Here is an 18,962-nt window from a genome sequence, read left to right on the forward strand (position 1 = left end):
CTATGTCTAGTTTTGGCATCTCTGCTAAACTCGTTCGTTTATGCAGGATGACCATGGAGAATTCACGCTGCTCCATAAAGGTTGGAAACAACTTAACAGAACCTTTCGATGTCAAAATAGGTTTTAGACAAGGTGATGCGCTGTCATGTGATTTGTATTATCATCGTGCTTGGAAGAATAGTGCAGAGCTCACGCATGGAAACCAATGCACCTGTACGGAAAGTCTTCGAATCGTATTGTATTTGTATAGCTAGGGACCTAGCTACGAGTAGATTGAGAAGTTTGTTGGGTGTTCACACAGGACTGTACTGCCACCTTAAGTAACTAAGTAATTCTCTCATATGATTTCTAGTATGGTAAAATTGTCTGTCCTGTACTGTCTTCACATAGAACCATTGAAGAATAATACATAAGGACTTGAAAACTTGAACAATTGGAAAACGTACGTTAGATTCAAAAGTTCCATCCACTCCAATTCTTGATCTTGTAAGGGCCTAAGCGAAGATCCTAACACAAAATACGCCATAACGTGGTCATAAGCGATGCCCAATTCCTGAGCGCGTTGCCGTGGAATTGACTGATTTGGAAACGATATGTTCGACACTCGTTTTGTTTCTGACTCGACAACATCACACAACGAGTATGCACTTCCTATTATCTGTTCACAAGGGTCGAGAATTACGACCAAAAATTGAAGTTACCGCTCATAAATTTGCTGTCACCAACTTCAAATTTCAGTAAAAAATGTTTGCAGACTTTGCACGTTCGTGTAATTGACAATGACAGCTCGATGATTAGTGAAAAGGTGCGTTTAAAGATTAAATTCGAAGCTGTCCCTATTGTATAAATTTCCAAATATTATTTTAATGTGATATTTTCCTGTTATTTGAAAATTTATTAAAAAATTGTTAAATTCCCAAAAAAATTAAGCACATTTCAAAGAAAAATAATAGAAACCCTCATATGGTAATCATGTCTCAATATAGCCAGCAAAATCCTCCTAAATATGTGTGTTTTTGTATGTAGTCAGTGAAAAGTTGATATGGCTTTAGCAGAGTGGTTATATGTGTGATGGGCACAGAAATGAAGGAAATCCAAAGAAAATACAATAATTCGTCTGGAACAATGCCAAGCAACATCTCTATTCGAAACCGAGCGTTATAGCGACACGGTTCACATGGGAGAAACGGCTAGGAACAATGTCCTTTAGTGAAGCGCTCATACATTCATTTTGTGTGTTTGCCATGAATGGCAGCAGTGTGTGGTTTATTTTCATTCTTTGTTTATGTTTAATTTTTTGGTTTTGTTGTTATGTCGTTTGTTATATTGTTTTTGCTGGGTTTCCTTACTTTTTAATGGCGCTGTGTTCCATGTTGACTCCCTGCTGAATCTTCGTCCTCGATGCTTGAAACGAATTCATCCTTTCTATATTTTCATTGCCCTCTACGTCTACACCACGCCGGCCGCGCTCTGGCACTGCTTTCTATACTTACTACTCTATACTTGCAAAACTCAAATTCGTATTCGGGTAAATAGAACAGAGTTTTTGAACTGTGAAGAGTGACGTCAGCATTTCTAAATGTGTGGTACTATGAAGTGCATGAAATGTCCTATACCACCTAACCTATTGCACCTTAAGGGGATTCCTGCTGCCTGCTTTTAAATTTTGACCTCTTCTTTCCTTGGATCGATTACAAAATATACTTACTCGTATTTGAAGCTCTATATGTATAAAATATAGTGTAAGAGTGGTGTTTTTTTGGTATTGTGAATGTTAACGACATCAAATAAGGTGATTAGATACAAACAGTGAACAAAAAAAATGATTTGAAGGTAGGAAGGCTGGAAAGGTAAAGTTGGTTTTAGTCGAGAGAGTTCAAGTTGAAGAGTTTTCAAAACGGAAAGCCTAGAAACTTTTGAATTCAAAAGTAGGTAAGGTAGCATGAGTGGTATGTACTGTGAAGTATAAGCAAAAGTTGCAACGACTTGGAGATAAAAGATCGATTGTTGTCGTTTTCGTTTTCGTCGTATAGTTGTAGTCGCCATAGTCAGAGCGACACGATAAAGATGAAAAGCAGAAAAGCAGAAAAGTGCTAGTTGCAAATTGTGCTCAGTTGTTCATTTTTGTTTGGTGCATTGCGGCGACGAATCTATGTTTTATTTGTCAATGCAAAATGATATATTTAGCACAAATTGTGGTTACTCACATCGTCACATATAGTGTGGTCGTTATGCTAATAGTTTAAAGATGATTTTGTTGGACTTTTTGTTTTGTGGAAAACTTTGAAAACTAGGTTATAAAGTTTTCTCGAAGTTTATGTTGCTGAATATTGATGATACCAAATTTGTTGTTTTGTGAAATTTCCTGCATATAGAAATTTAAAATTAAATTACAAAATACGATGAATTGTTTCTTATTTTGTATGAGTTTTATACTTTTCATTCAATTAACAAAATTAGGCCATTCATTGTGTTTTGACGTACTAACTGAAACCTCCTTATAATGTTTTCAAAATAGAAAGATTCGTCTCTGTGTTTTTTTTTGTGGATTGTTTTCAATCTCAATCTTTTCAATCTCAGATAATTCATAGTTTTTTTGATGAATTTTCAAGCGGTGACCTGCGTTTTTATTCCTTTTCCAGAAAATTCTATTTCTGGAATCATTCAACGACGTCATTTATAGAATAATTGGAAATGTTAGGTTTTTCTCTTTTGTCTCATCGGCTTCCTAAATCTTCAGCTTTCAATTTAAAAAAAATATGAGACAGCAATCGAAACAAAATGATAAGGTGGGATTTTTGCTGAATAGCTAAATTTACAAATACGGACCCATATTTGTCTTCAAAATTGATATTTTGCAAAAAAAATTAAAATTAATTTATTAGACAGGTATTGATTGTTTCATTCGTTCAAATTCAATTTAAAAAAAAAGGTTGAGATGTGACCCACACTGTAAACTTCCCATCCCGTCTGTCTATTTGTCGTGTTAAAAAGCTTGTAGGTTTCCGTGTTTTGTTAAAAAAGTTGTCAGTTAAATTATTCTAAAAAAATTAAAAAAATTACCAAAAATATTTTGCATATGATGAAGTAGTTTGATTTCAAAATCTACCAGAATTCAGTCCTACTGAACCGAAGGAACTCTGCTCTGCTTTGTGCCATGACGTCCCGATTGCACAGGAGTCGCCTATCCACGGTTTGTCGCCTACGTGGTAGATTAGCGGAACTGCCAATCTATCCTGTATCAAACCGCATCTATCTAAATAAAGAAATGCCTCTGGTGGAATGAAGCCCCTCAAGCGTGCACTCTCAAAATATTCGTCGTTCGGATATAGAACACCCCGAAAATTAAATTGTTTTTCGAAGACATAGCTCTTGCAATGTGACCTCGAACGAGTTTTATCAGGAAATTGTCAATTCTGTTGATTCAAGCCCCGTTTTATAGGACCTCGTTGGAATATTAATGCACGTAAGAAGATTCGAAAATGTAAATACAAATCATTAAATGGTACCATTAATATTGAGGTTTACTGTTGTTTGCTCACAAATGAAAGAGCTGCTGCCAAAACTTTATGTTAATATATAAAGGATAAGCCAAATATTTTTTAACATACGAGTATGTAAACAAATAAAATACTCCAATAAAGATCCATTATTTATGTTACTGAAATAAATTGCAATAGTTGGATGCCCTTTGTATACAGTTTAATTTATTTGTCCCTTTTCAAAACTAAAGTGACAATCTTGAAATATTCGACAGTATGAAAAATTCTTATGCAATATTATTGATCAAAAGTCTGATTTCTGAATCCATAAAATCAGAAACTTTGTAATGTGTTGTTTTATAAGTGCTGAGTTTTTTGTTTCACTTCAGAGTTCTCAAAAGAAGTTCGCTTATAGCAAACGTTAATCCGCGATTTAATTCTCAATAAATTTTAAATAATTGAAATTTACTCTGGTTTTTCTTATTTATGTCTGATTATCAACAAATATAGTTTAGTTTCTTTCTTATTTTAATTGGGGCAAACAAGGCATCATCATTTGTATGAAACTCCATGCTTATTTCTTCTTTGTAAGGTTGATTCTTAAAATTGGCAAAAATCTATTGAACATCAGAAGAAGAATTTTCCTCCCACTATCTTGATAACTAAAATAAACTCTTTTCCAGCCCACCTACATATTTTCTTAGGCATCATACTAAACTTCATATATTCTTTGTTCTTATGCCAACGAAGAGGCACTCTCTCTTCTTGCACTCCAACAAGAGCCTTAAACAAAACATCTAATCAATTGGATTATGGAGTGGCTTGATTCATACCAATTATCTAACTGAATAAAATTACAAGCATTCAAATGAAACTATAAATGATGCCATCTCCAAAACATAACATTGGAGCCAGCCAGAAAGGAAGCTGTGTGCATGGAATAAACGTTTCTCTCCTTTTTTTTTAGTTTTATTTATTTAATGCACCAAAATTGTAGGTTTTAGAATTTTGTGCCAACAAAATGTTTATCTTATGTTTAACCAAATGTGGCCGGATAGTTTTCCACTTTCTTATTTATATAACTTTTTTATTTTAATTCGAAAAAAAAAACAAAAACAAAACTGAAATGAAATGAAAATTTTGTTGTTATTTTTATTTTTTTAATAATATAGGATGTAAATTGAATCACGTGTTTTGGTCCTTCTTATTTTTCTCTGGCTCTGGGCTCTGTGGTAAAACTTTTTCGTTTGGCTATTGAAAATGACAGCACGTATCCTTGAAGTTGTAGACAAACAAACAGAATATAATAATAAAATAAAATATTTTTCGGTTTGTGTAGAGGGTGTGGAATATATAATAATAATTTGAATTATATCATTTCTGTGGCTAGGTTTTACTTTTTTTGAGAAACTCATATTTTTGAAAGTATGTATCTAATTTGAAAAATATGTTCTTTTTTCGATAATTCCATTTAATTTTGTATTGCATTGTGCATAGGAAGAAAAAATTCGGTGTCTTGGAAACGGGGTTTAACTATCAAAGCTTCTTTGGATCTGGTTTCATATTCAACCCTATATCATTATCTTTATTAAAGCACTCTTGAAAAATTAAGGAAAAACTTTAAAAAAAATGTAATTTCTTGAATTTTAATCTATTAGGAGCTAACACGAAAAACTTGATAGCACCGTATAAGATGCAATACATACACTTCATAGGGAGGTAATAGGTTTAAGAAGTTACATTTGTATTAGCCCGTTATTTAGACAGCTGCCACTTTTGAAGTATTTTTTACATTTGACATGTAAAGAAGAAGAGTTTCCTGAAGAAAAGGTGATTGCAACTACCCACTGACGTGATTTAACACCTTAATTTTTTGTTGAGGTTACTTAAAAGACAGTTAGCAAATAGTTTTTTAAAAATTAAAAAAAAAAGTTTCAAACTTATTTTATCTCACAGAAAATACTATTTTCAATATTCAATCATTTTTATTATACAAATCCAACAGTTTGTTTTTTTCATACAAAATTAAAATCTACAAAGTAGCAAATGCTACTAAAATTAGTAAAAATTGGTTTTTGACTGAACTATTTTATTATAATATGCAAAATAGCTATTGTTAGTAATTTTTAAATTTTCAAGAATAATTCAACTGACAACTTTTTTAACAGAACACGAAAAACTACAAACTTTTAAGCAAATCGACAGCCATGATTAAAAGTTATCAGTGTGGGTCGCATCCCAGCCTCTTTTTCAATATTTAAATCAGCCCGCATTTAGTGGAAATTATTTACTTATTAATTGGTTCATGGTTAAAGCATTTAAGTGAATTTAGCTTAGAAAGTTTTTCACATGTCGACAAAAAAATAAAATTTTAAGCATTCCAACTTATATTATGAGAATAATTAAAGTAAAGTGTGTTTAATATAAAGAATCCAAAATTATATACTTGTGCTGTCCTGACATTAAAATATAGGTTTCCTGAAAAGAATGCCTTTAAAAACGCCTTTATTATAGTTTGATTCTAAGTTTTTGTTGAGTGCGAACTATGCATTGCCCATATACACAAAAGTTAAAGCATAAAACATAATTAAACTTCAACTTGAATTTCAACTTAAAGTAATGTTGGGCTTCTTTTATTTCTTTTTTTCATATAAACTGAAAACTCAACAACAAAAAACTAATTCAAACTCTTAGGCTAATTGGCTTTTATCCAACACACTAATTTGTCTGACCACTTTATTAGATTACGTCAGATTGAAAAGATTAAATGAGGGCGAAAGCTAAAGCAATGGCGGGGGAGGAACGGGGACACTTAAAAACCAGCTCAAGATTCTTAATCTAATCGTTTTATTTTTCTTTTTGTTCTTACTTTTGTTTTCTTCTATTTTATTACAGGGCGTAATAATTAGAGAAGTTGACGAAGGCACTCGCTGTGAGGAATGCAAAGCAGACTGCACTGGATTCGTATCGCACGAATGGAGGTAAGTGAATATTTTATAAATTGCTATTACTATCTTTTTCATTTTATACGGAAACGGAAGTAAGAATTCTTTTTATTTTATATTTTGTTGTTCCTGTCTTTGTTTACTGCATTCAAATATGAAATATAGAATTTGGTGTCAAGAACTGTAACATATGAATTCATACAATTGTGAACGTGGGTATGAAAGAACACATTTCGGCAGGATACTCAAAAAGACATTAAGGATGCTACTATATTGTTGGCATCTTGCCTTAAAGGGTTTTTGCTTGTAACTTTTTTGTTAAGAGAAAACTGCAATGCCTCTTTTATATGCAAGAGGTCATTGGATCTAATGGAATTATTATTTTTATCTCAAGTATGCGAGACACACATTGTTCTCGATTGATCGATTATGTAAACGATGGATTATGGTTGTTTTCATTGTAATTGGAAATTAAAACTAATTGGTCAAACATTTACTAGTATGCAAAAAGTGAAATCAAAATAAAACGTCAACAAACCTTGTGTGTAAAGGTGCACACCATTTATATTCATTGCAATATAAAATTGCAAGAAATTCACATCTAGAAAAAATAAATGTCCATCCTTATTTTATTGATTTATTTATGTATTTATCTTTTTTAGTTTATACAAATTTATTGACCCTACTATGTAACTCGATTCTACTTTTGATTATATTCGAAACTCGTTTCCGATTCTACTTTCAATTCGTTTTCGTACAACGTATGAAAATAGAATCGGATGCCGGTTATTCCAACTCAAAAAAGTCGTCCTTTCGAACTTGTATCGAGTTGTTTGACAGTTTTTAAACAAAATCATAAAATTTGTAGATAAGAATAAATATTACTCCAATGGACACCGTTGAAATATGGTTTAATTTGCGAGGAAATAAAGAACGGTTCGAGCAAATTGAAAGTCTTTCTAAAGATGGATTTATTTTCTTACTTAACATCATATCATTCGATATGACTACTCGCAGAAGGCAAAACACTGTTCCGATTATTATTAAGTTATCAGCAACATGGAAGTTTTTGGCAACAGGAGGTTACCAAAACCAAATCGGTGGGGAAGATTTTGACTTCAGTCTAAAGAGTCATGTGCCCGCTGATGATGAATTTTGAAATGAAAGAGAAACGAAAGTCCAAAGATTTCAAATTTAAATTGCATATCAAAAATGTATAACATTTTACTTATGTACACTTGACAAAAAAAACTTCGCTCGCAAACACATTTGATATAGAGTGATTATTTTTGATTTTGCCTTGTTTTGAATTCTACTTTCGAGTTACGTAGTTCTTCGTTGATTCGAAAGTTCATAAGAATATAGTTGGCACTACTAGAACTATTCGATTCTCGTTGGTTCGAAAGTTGTCAAATAGATACATAGTTCCAATTTTTCGAATTCGAATTTAATTGTAGAATTGAGTTACATAATAGGGCCCCAGTGCCAAGTCAAACATAATTTTGTTTAAAGTTGGCATTTATATGTATTTTGTTCCAATTTAAGAAACAAGAAAGTTTCGTTTAATAGTTGCAATATTTATTAATTTAAAATAAAATTATTATTCATGTCAGCTGTTATTAACATCGTAAGTTGTATAAGTTGTCTAAACTACTTAACCTTGCTTTTTCTGTTTCTTTCTATAGAATCAAAGTTCAACAAAATTATATTTACTGTTTATTAATTAATTAATTAGTTTTACTTTGACTGCAAATTCTATAATCTAGCTTATATTAATCTAAATAAAAATCATAGAAAAAAAGCTCAACGTCAAAGTGCTAAAAGAGTAAAGTGAAAAAAGGATTTCAGCTTAATGAATTAGGACATTAGCTGGGCGCGAACAACCGATTCATTTAAAGGAAGAAACCGAGAAAGTTATCAGACCAACAGTGCGTTGTAAGACGTGAATCATTTGTTCATCTTGCATTTCGTTATGCACCAGATATTAATTACTCAGCTGATACCAAAAGAGTCCTTCGGTTCAATTGACAAAAGATGGTGCAGGAAACTCAGTCCCCGGGAACCTACTCCACTGAGGGACTTAGTTCCCACTCAGTGAGAACGAAATCCACTTTTGAAGAGTGGTCTTAGTTCCCACACTAGATGGGAACTAACTCTCTTTTCTTATTGGAACTTTGTAAACAAATTGAAATATGATCAGGGAACTAATTTTTAACAACAGCTTACAAGTTGTGATAACTAACTGTTGTATAAGTCCTTCGGTGCACTAGGTTCCCGGGGACTTAGTTCCCTGCACCACAAATTATGCAGATATTGTCAGGCGTTAACATTTCGGAATAAAACAACAGAAAAGGTTGTAATGTCGCTACTTCTTACTCCGCCTAAACTTTTGGAATCCCCCCATTCGGGCATTTTAAATGACTCAAAATAATTTTTACGTAAGACCTGAACAATTAATTCTTGTTTTCTAATGACGTCGCTTGAAGAATCTAAAATTTGTAATAAATTTTAACTTTGTCTTTTAAATCCCTTAGCACCTTGAATTAAATTTTATATTATTTGTTGTAACGTGATACCAAGCAAATATATTTTTTGCAAAAAAAAAAACAATTAACAGTTTTCTTATAAACCACATATTTGTCACCTGGAAAATTTTACGTACAAAAAATGATTTTATCTCCAAAATAATTTTGTGCAACGAAGAAAAATGTTTTTGACAGCTGGTAACATTTTAGAAAAATCAAACTGACAGTTTTTTTAATAAAAATTAAAAACCTAAAAAAACAATAGGTACTGAAAAAACTGATTTTCAACTCTAATATCTTATCAACAATTCTGGATTATGTCTTCAAACTAATTGTATCTTATAAAATTGTTTTTAATGTTCAGTAATTTTGAGAAAAATCAAAGTTACAGTTTTATTACAAAAAATAAAAACCTAAGCAAAAATTAATAAAAGTTGGTAAAAATAGTTTTTCGACTGAAATATCTTTTAAAAAAATAAAAATATATTGGCTTCAAATTAATTTTATCTTATAAAAAAAATGTTTTCAACATGAAATAAAATTTTGAAAAAAGAAATAAATTGATAGTTTTTTTTTCACAAAAAATAAGAACTTAAACAAAAATTTACTAAAAGGTGGTAAAAATTGAGGCTTAAATAATTTTCGACCAAAACATCTTTTCAAGAATTTGCGATTATTGCTTCAAACCAATTTTATTTTATGAGAAATATTGTTTCAACATTCGTTACATTTCTGAAAAAAAATTATTTGACAGTTTTTTGTACAAAAAATAAAAACTCAAAAGTGTAAAGTTATCAGTATTGGTCGCATCAAAGCTTATTTTTATATTTTGTATGACGAAGACATTTGATATTTTTGAAAAATTTAACATTTTGTGATTTCAGTAACTAAATGAAGTTCAGATACAAAAATGCATAATTAGCATGTCCTAATTTATGCCATGATAATTGATAACCGTCTTTTGTACGCCACGTCACATCACGTCATCGTTGGAGGCCTTGTAAATTTGAAATACTAATTAAAAAAAATACTAAAGTGAAGTCGGTGGTTATATCAGTTTTATGTTACCAAGTCTCATTGTTCGAGCTTTTTCCCATCAATAAGCATTGCACTTATTTTCCAAACAAGATGCATTCATTCATCAACAATGCACGGTACAGATGACGTTGTTTTCGGACTCGGGTGCAGTTCAAATTTCAATACTCAATTCAACATTACCACCACCACAACAACGGCAACAACAGTCCGTCACCGTCCGACCGCATAGCACTGACTTTTTTTGCTCGAATAGTTTCCGCTAGCAAAAATTGTGTTAAAACGAAAATTGTACGTAAAACATACTTCCTTTTATTTCCCTCTGGCATGATCCTGAAGGACATTGACAAATAAATTGAACACTTTGTTCAACATTCACTAAAGCATGCCTTTACTTTGTATAGGTACCTTCAACATTATATGCCGCGTAGAGATATTTTATGTAATGTCGTCCTCATCTACTACAAACTACGAGTACGGCTACACGCTGAAGCTGAACTGAAGCCTTTTTATGGCTTCCGCGCTTCGAGTTTATTGCATTTTATAGTTATTTTTGTATTTTTTCCGTTAGCAAAAGTGGCTAATTGACTTTGCCTTTGGCCAATTACTCGTGTGTCCTATATGTGAAAACGAGAACCAAGTGAATACCTAGAATGCATGTACAAAGGTACTTGGTACTCGTACTCGTCGTACTCTGATTTAAAACGGTCAAAGGCAACGAACAACGACAACATCAACGTTGTTGGCGTGTTGGCAATATGGTGCGGTCGATAAATTGGCTCTATGCGTGTACCGTGTGTCCTTCGTCTGTGTTTTTGTTTTTGTTTTTAATAAACACAAGCAACAAAAACAATAACAAAATCAACGACGACGACGTTAAAAAAGGATACATCAGACTGGTATTTTGATGTTTCCCCTGACAGAAGCGCCTTTTTTGTTTTTTTTTTTAATTTTGGTCAAACTGTAATAAGGATTTATGCACATTGAAATCATCCTTATATATTTTGTATCCTTGTTAAGCTAAAATTAAGAGGTGGTCTTTGTATATCACGAACAAAATGGTAGCGTTTATTTTTAAACTCCGCTTTATTTGACATTCGTTTTTGGTTTAAAAAAAGACACTCCGGTAGGTATTTTGGGTTTCCTGAATTGGTCTTCTGTTAGAGAGTGCGACTTGCTTACAGAATAGGGAAAAAAGGATTGCTCTTTTTTTTGTTGGAGTTAAAGAGGGTTTATTTTTGAGATAACTAATTTTAGGAAGGTATTAGGTAGATAATAGACATTTATTTTTGTAATGCCTTTTTTCTTACAGTTATAAGAGTGATTATAGATTACACTTGCAATTGTACCTATCCAAAAGGAAATCTCTGTCTTGTTATCCTTTGGTTGGATGTGCTTGCTTTAGATTTTCATTTAATTGAGTTAAAAGGTCAACATTTATCCTTGTTCAGTTTTTTATTTCTACTGTTGTTGGACTGAGCGGTTATGTGATAAAGACATTAAAGTTGTTGTCATTTGTGAAATGTTTTAATATTTTTCTAACCCTTATTTTGTTGGTAGAAAAATGTGAAAAAAGGAACATACCTTCTGAGATTAGCTTTTGGTAAGAGTCCATTAAAATTGCAACAGTAGATACTTAATCTATTTAAAGTTTGAATATCACAAACATTTTTCAAGAAGATGGAATTTGTGAAAAAATGGTTTCCAAAAAAATTTGCAAGAAATATTTTATTTAAAGAACTCAAAAAGCTTATTGACGATGAGAATGTAAGACATTATCGATATTATCGAAAAGTAAGGTATTGGGGCCAAATAAGGCCCATCTAACAGATTTTTCTAAATATCTTCTAGATTTTTGAGAATATCCGAGTAAACTAAAAATTGTACGATTCTTTATCATTTTATCTACATGTATATAAAGATTTTAATGTTTTTTTTTTTTTATTGAAAAATCTATTTTTTGACATATAAAAAAAGCTTTTATTGTTCCTTATAAGGCCCATGGGGTCTTAATTAGGCCAACTCAGTTTTCTTAAGAATTTCGCAACATTTCTAGCAAGAAAACAATTTTTTTAAAGTAAAAAGACAAACAAATCAATGTTTTTTTTATAAATATATTCTTTTAAATTTATTTTATAAGAAAACAGTCTTTGGAATGGAGATTTATCGGTCTTGCTTCGTTCCTCATTCTCCATGCGCTCGACAGCTTGAAGCATTGCGGCTAGCCTAAAAACAGTTTCTAGATCCGGTACGTCATCAACATTCGCATTTTCAATTAATCAGGGTGGAACCTGAGAGAGCCTCACTATCCTTTGAGACAGATCTGTCTCTTGGTCTGCAGTCAATGTTTAAGGACGCCCCTATTTCTTTTAAGATGAATCACTCGAAATACGATTTCTAAGCGTTCTTCGTGGAATGTTGAAGCGCTTAGAATCTTCACGATGTGTTAAAACGCGTTACACAGCCTGCAACACGTTTTCCATATCGACTTCTGCCCAATTAGAAGCTCTTTTTTTGGGTAAAGTTGACATTTTTTTCTGAAACACATTAAAAATATAAAATAAAATGCAATAACTTAAAAACAAAATGTTCGTGTGCCCAATGAGACCCATTCCTTTTTTATGGCCTTATTAGGAACGTGGAACACTTTAAAAAAAATTATAGCAAACTAACTTTCACACATTTTTTACAAAGTATTTCTTCCACCATCCTGATGAAAAAAACGAAGTTTGGATCGTTATAACTTGAGCACTAATTAATAATAATCAGATTTCTTATTAAATTTACTATACACTTATATTTTGCAAATGTTTTCGTTAAAATGTATCAACTGAAGAAAAAAAGAACACATTCTTTTTGTGTAGTCCTTAGAGATGAAATTCGTATAGCTGCAAATGTGTGAATTCGTCATGTGTATTGTAATGAAAATTTCATGGTGCTACCGTAGACTTAGCGGAAATAGAATGTCTTATCGGAAAGCCCATAATGTATCTACAATCGATTCAAAACTTGATCCCATTTTCCGGTCAAACTAATTTGAATATTGAACTTTTTTACTGGTACAAATTCGAGCATTGCTAACTCTTAAAATGGATCTGGTTTCATAGTGTTATCACAAGCTTCAAATCAATTTTAATTTAATAGGTACGTTATCTGCAGAAGCAACCCAGCTGTGAGTAAAAGTTTTGTATTATTTAGCAAAAAAAAGAATGCATTTATATTTTTAATTATATTAAAATAATCACAAAAAAAATCATTTAAAAAAAATGTAAATTAAAGAATTGCATACTTTAGCTTTGTTACACTCAGTGTGGGATACCAACTTAATTTGTTTACGTTTTTGTTTACTTTACTTCAGAAAGCTTTATGTTTGTGTGTTTTTGTTTTGTTTAACTAAGCTTTTAAGTTTATTCTACTTGTAGGAAGGGGGCGCTGCTGTTGCTTACCACAGAAATAAAATGCAACGAAGTGGAAGTGATTCGTTTTTGGTTTTACCTTGAATTCATTTTATTTATATGTGGATGTGAATATTTAAACAAAAATGTATGCCTGCAAAAAAAATTGTATAAATAATAAACTATGTATAGCTATGTTATATTTAAATAAGAAATTTACGAAGAAATTATATTTATAAATTTGCAATTACTTTACGGCCTATAAATCAATACGACTTATTTTGACGTAGGGAAAATTTTGAAAAAAAAAATTTTGACAATGCTAAGTCATACACTATATCTTAACAAAAATCTTGGAATAATAAATAATTGAAATCAAACCTCTTATTTCAGTTGAAAATAAAATGGTAAAGCTCATATACACTAATTAAATTCCGCTTGAAATTTTTGTTTCAGAAAACTAAAAAAAAATAATTTTGGTAACAATGTCCTATGAACGATTTTAAAAATAGACAATTAATGAAGGCCCTTGACGTGAGAGGATAAGTAGGGGGTCACTTGTAGACTCTCGGAAATTGCTCCTAAATTATTAAAAGTCCAACTATAGTTAATATAATTAAAAAATTAAATCTTAAAATTTTAATCGATTTTTATAGACAGACGTTTGGGATACTTTTTTCGCAAGAAAATTTATTGTTTGATTTCAAATTAATTTTGATTTACACATTCTGACGGCAAACAGAATTTGTACGAGTTTGAAAATTTCAAAAGGCATTCTCTTAAGATACTCTCGAATATTTTAAGATACAAAATTATACCTCAATGCCTATACTCGTGCGCATGCATGAGCAAATACATACAAAAAATATCCCAAAAAAGTAGTTTCAGTAATTTTAAATATTTTCAATAAATTAAAGAAAATAAAATCATCTACTATTCAGTTCTTGATATACGTTAAATTAAAAAAACACATTTTGAAAATTTACACTCAACATTTTTGAATATTTTTCTCAATTTTTAAGTCTAGTTTTTTAAAATTGGGCAATAGGTTTCACTTGATTTAAAAATTAACTAATAGAATGGAATATTGGCTTTCAAAAAATAAAACATAGTAATTGCAGGCATAAGCGTTATTTTTTTATAACTATTTTTGCCAAATTGCCAATCCCAAATAAAAAAATAACTAAAAAAAGAAATTCTTGTATTATACTGTTAAAAAAAGGTTATAATTTCCTGGTGCCTAAGTCATCGCACTTTAATACTTTTAAAATTTAAATTTGACTAACTGCAAAAAACAATAATCAGTTTGAAACTATCAATGTAAGTAAAATTAAAACCTATTTTTAACTTCCCATAGGATCCGATTTTTCAATTTTAAAATGTTGACATTTCTCGACGTTTCAAGGTCCCTAGTGTCGAAATAAAAGATTTTTAGAAAGATATTTATACGTGCGTTTTTACGTACGTTCATACGTCCTTACGTCCCACGTTTTTTACGTCATCCAACGCTCAAGAACCAGTAGAGATATCGTTTTCAAAAAAAATGTTGTTATACAAATAATAATGCAGCAAGATGCAGAAAGGGCTCTCAAGAAAATTGCGTTTGTGGTTTTTTTACCATAGAAGTTTAAAAAAGGTGAAGATTTTGGTTAACCCGTAATATCTCCCGAGCCGAAAACGCTAGAGACTTGAATTTAATTTTATATAATATATTGTAACGTGATATTAAAAAAGTATATTATTATATATCCAATTAAGGGTTTTTTTACGAATAAAAAATAATTTTTTTTCGAAACAATTTTGTGCAACGAAGAAAAACGTTTTTGACTTCTGGACGAATTTTGAGAAAAATTGAACCGACAATTTTTTTTATAAAAAATAAAAACCTAAAAAACATTACTTAAAGTTAATTAAAATTGAATTTCGCATCAAATATCTTTTCAATAAATTTCAGATTATGGCTTCCAATTGATTTGTTCTTGTAAAAGATATTGTTTTCAATATTCAGTAAGATTTTGAGAAAAATCGAATCGACAGGTTTTTTACAAAAGATAAAAACCTAAAAATAAAATTAATAAAAGTTAGTAAAAATTGATTTTCGACTGAAATAACTTCTCAAAACTTTAATACATTGGCTTTAAACTAGTTTTATTTAAAAAAAAATATTGTTCGACAGTTTTTTTTACAAATTAAAAAGCAACAAAATTAATAAAAAAGTATGTAAAAATTGTTTTTCGACTTAAATATCTTTTCAAAACTTTGAGATTTTTGCTTGAATCTAATTTTAAATTATGAGAAATATTGTTTTGAACATTCGATACATTTTATGAAAAATCGAATTGAAAGTTCGAAAAATAAAAAAATGATTTTCGACTAAAATGTCTTTTCAAAAATTAAAAATATTGCGGTTTAAAACTTTTTTATTTCACAAAAAAATACTGTTTTTGACATTCAGTGAATTTTTTATTAAAATCGAACATACCGTTTTTTAATAAAAAAAATAAAATCTACAAAAAAACAGTAGGTACGAACATTTCGTAAAAATAATGTTCGGTTCTCAATATTACGTGAGCAATACAAAGTATTGACTTCAAATTAATTTCATTCATCCAATTTATATTTGTTTATATAAGAAATAAAAAATTTAAAAATTGCTACTAAGATTGGTCAAAATTGGGTACGACTCTAAAATCTCGTTAACAAAAATACATTTTGAAATCAAGCTTTTTCGTCATATGCAAAATATTGTTATTAATTTAAAATATGTTTTAGAATAATTCAATTGACAACTTTTTAAACAAACCACGAAAACCTACAAACTTTTTAAGCAAGACAAATCAAGAGACAGGATGGGAAGTTATCAGTGTGGGTCGCATCCCAGCCTCTTTTTTTATTTAGTTGCTAGTTTATATCTCATTTTTTAAACAAATAAGAATTGTAATATAAGAAATAAAATAAAGTTACATTTAAAATATTTCAATCAAAATATTCAGATTTGAAAAGAAAATATTAATTCGTTGAAAATAATTTTATCACTAACATAATACAGTTGTCTCAATCTTTAATGTCAATATATTTTCTTAACCTTGATATTTTATGTGTTTCTTTGTGATGCATATTTTGCTTAGTGCGATTCCAAAGTTCAAAATGCGTCTTGTGAGCTAATTAAAAATAACAATGAACTGACTTGGATTGCATGTAGATAAATTTTAATAGCCAACTCTAGACTAGACATGATCATAGACACACACTTTACTATATAATTCCACGATGTATATTCCTTTTAAAATGCATCGTGTGCACTCGGTAATAGTCAGGTGTCAATTTATTAATTAATCGTAATAAATCATGTCGATACAATCGATTCCTTTAAAATAATGAACGTATTTAGGGTAGGTAGAGGTATAGCGATGTAGTATGAGTTCTATGAATTATTTCTGATACATCATTAGCTATGACTTAAAATAAGTTAATCGGCCTAATACATAAGGTGTGTCAGAAACCGTCTGCTACTATCTTTATACCTATGTAGATGTAAACTTTTAAGTCTATGAATTGTATATCAAATTCTATTTGTCTTCCATTTTAATTGAGCAAACGACCTTCGTCTTCGACGACGACAGCGAAAACGACGATACTTGAATCTATCATAATTTCCCTCAATTTGTCGTGCAATTATCTTGATTTTTTTCTTCTTCAACTTAAAATGTTTGTTGCACCTGTCATTCTGTCGTACAAACATATAAACAGCCATATAAAAGAGCTATAAGCCAGATTGTCATCAGAGGCGGTCTATTTTTGATTATCGATGCAATCTTTAAGAAAATTCCTAGTACTCGTTGTTGTAGCAACGAACTTAGATCTAATTGAAAATGTAACGCATTGAGTCATCGTTCTGGAGTCGAATAGAGATGATTTATTGAAAATTTTATAGTGCACAGCATCTGAAAGATATCTTCTTTGTTCTGTCTCTGTGTTGTCTCTATCTCCTAGTTTTGAATTAAGTTATTTTCATTTTTATTTAATGTGCAATGAAAGTCAAAAGATTACATTCTACAATTTGCGCGTCATATTTCTTTTTAGCGAAACTATACAGATTTTCAATAGAGGGGTTGAATTTGAATTTAACGGTAAATCATAGCATTTTGTTTTATTTTTTTGTTTGTTTATTTAGAAAGAAAATAGCACTGACGTTCAACGGAACGGACTATAAACAGGAACATTTAAAATTACAATATTAATATTATTATTATTAGCTACGTACTGGCGAGCGATTATATTTTTATATGCCATTTTCAGCTGCCTGCCTTCTACCACCTCACCGTTCGCGTCGTACATATGTACCGCCTTCGCAGAATATGTGTTAATAGTTTTTGATTAGGTGCAAATCATAGAATGGCCCCATAGCTCGGGCAGGCGATGCGATTCTATTGGCATTGAGCCACTGTTTCTGAACTTTGAATTTTCTGGGGTTTTTAAAGGGTGCCAAATGATGAGTTTTCGTTCTGTATGCACAGATAGCCGCAATTACGTTTCTGACTTGAGGATATTTATTCATTTTTTCCCTTTAATTAATTGCCTGCATGAAAAAGAAGACAGGTAATAATTTGAATGAGAAAAATACCCCTACGCGCCGTTCTATGGTCATTATTCATTTATGTATAAATGAGGAACAGTTGATTTTTGGCAGGTGTTTCGTCTTTAAGTGTGCGATGGAAAGTATATGGTCAATTTTGTTACAAATTTGAATAATGAGTCAAAATTAAAATTTCTTACTTATATATATTTACGAGTATATAGGTATTGCTTTTAGGAATGAACATACAAATGTTTGCTTTGGTACTAACACAAATTGTGTGCATTTTCTTCATGTTTTTTTTTTATCTTAAAATGTTAAGATAAAAAAAAACATCATCATCATCGGCATATATATTGTTATTTAAAATAAAAATAAATAAATATGGTGGAACAACAGCTTTTAGAAAACTAGACAATAGTGACATATAACTCTCAAACATTTCTGTGTGCGAGTAATATCAGAAATGGAGGGGACCCACAATTCATATACGGAACCCGATCATCTTATCTTTAAAAGCACTTATGACTTTTGGAGGATTTGTCAATTAATCGCAAGAGGCAGTACTCCTCAAAAAAAAACTTTGGGTGGCACAAGCATGGATTGAACCCAAGGCCTCAGACATAACAATTCTACGAACTTACGTCACGCCAAGGGTACTACGTACTTCAAAAAGGGGAACATAAAACAACAGGTGTGACCGCATACCTACAGATGCTGCGTTTTGATCTCGCTTAAAACCCAGCATAAATTACTAATTTTTCAATGTTAGCTTTTAAAAATTTAATTGGGTTTGAAATTGAAGTGCTACAGAAATGTACAACATTTAGAGTTTTTCTTGTCAGGCTATTGAAATAATTAAATGTTTATAATTTCTACACAACAAAAGCATTATAAAAAATGTTTAGCTAAGGACCATAATAATTTACAAAACTGAACTAGAAAAAATATCCGACAAAACCAATAATTTTTTTTGAGTATTGTAGAATTACTTAAGGGGGTAT

General features: G+C 30.7%; 1 protein-coding gene across 1 annotated transcript in view; it reads left to right on the forward strand.

Moving 5' to 3' along the window:
- LOC129944201 (four and a half LIM domains protein 2) overlaps positions 1–18,962 on the forward strand; it is a 230,180-nt gene that overhangs the window by 68,576 nt on the left and 142,642 nt on the right. Inside the window, exon 2 of the mRNA XM_056053468.1 lies at positions 6,378–6,463. Coding sequence (XP_055909443.1) covers positions 6,378–6,463 — 86 coding nt within the window. The remainder of the gene's footprint in view (positions 1–6,377; positions 6,464–18,962) is intronic.

Source organism: Eupeodes corollae, chromosome 2 (genome assembly GCF_945859685.1).
Source record: "Eupeodes corollae chromosome 2, idEupCoro1.1, whole genome shotgun sequence".
Classification (NCBI taxonomy): Eukaryota; Metazoa; Arthropoda; class Insecta; order Diptera; family Syrphidae; genus Eupeodes; species Eupeodes corollae.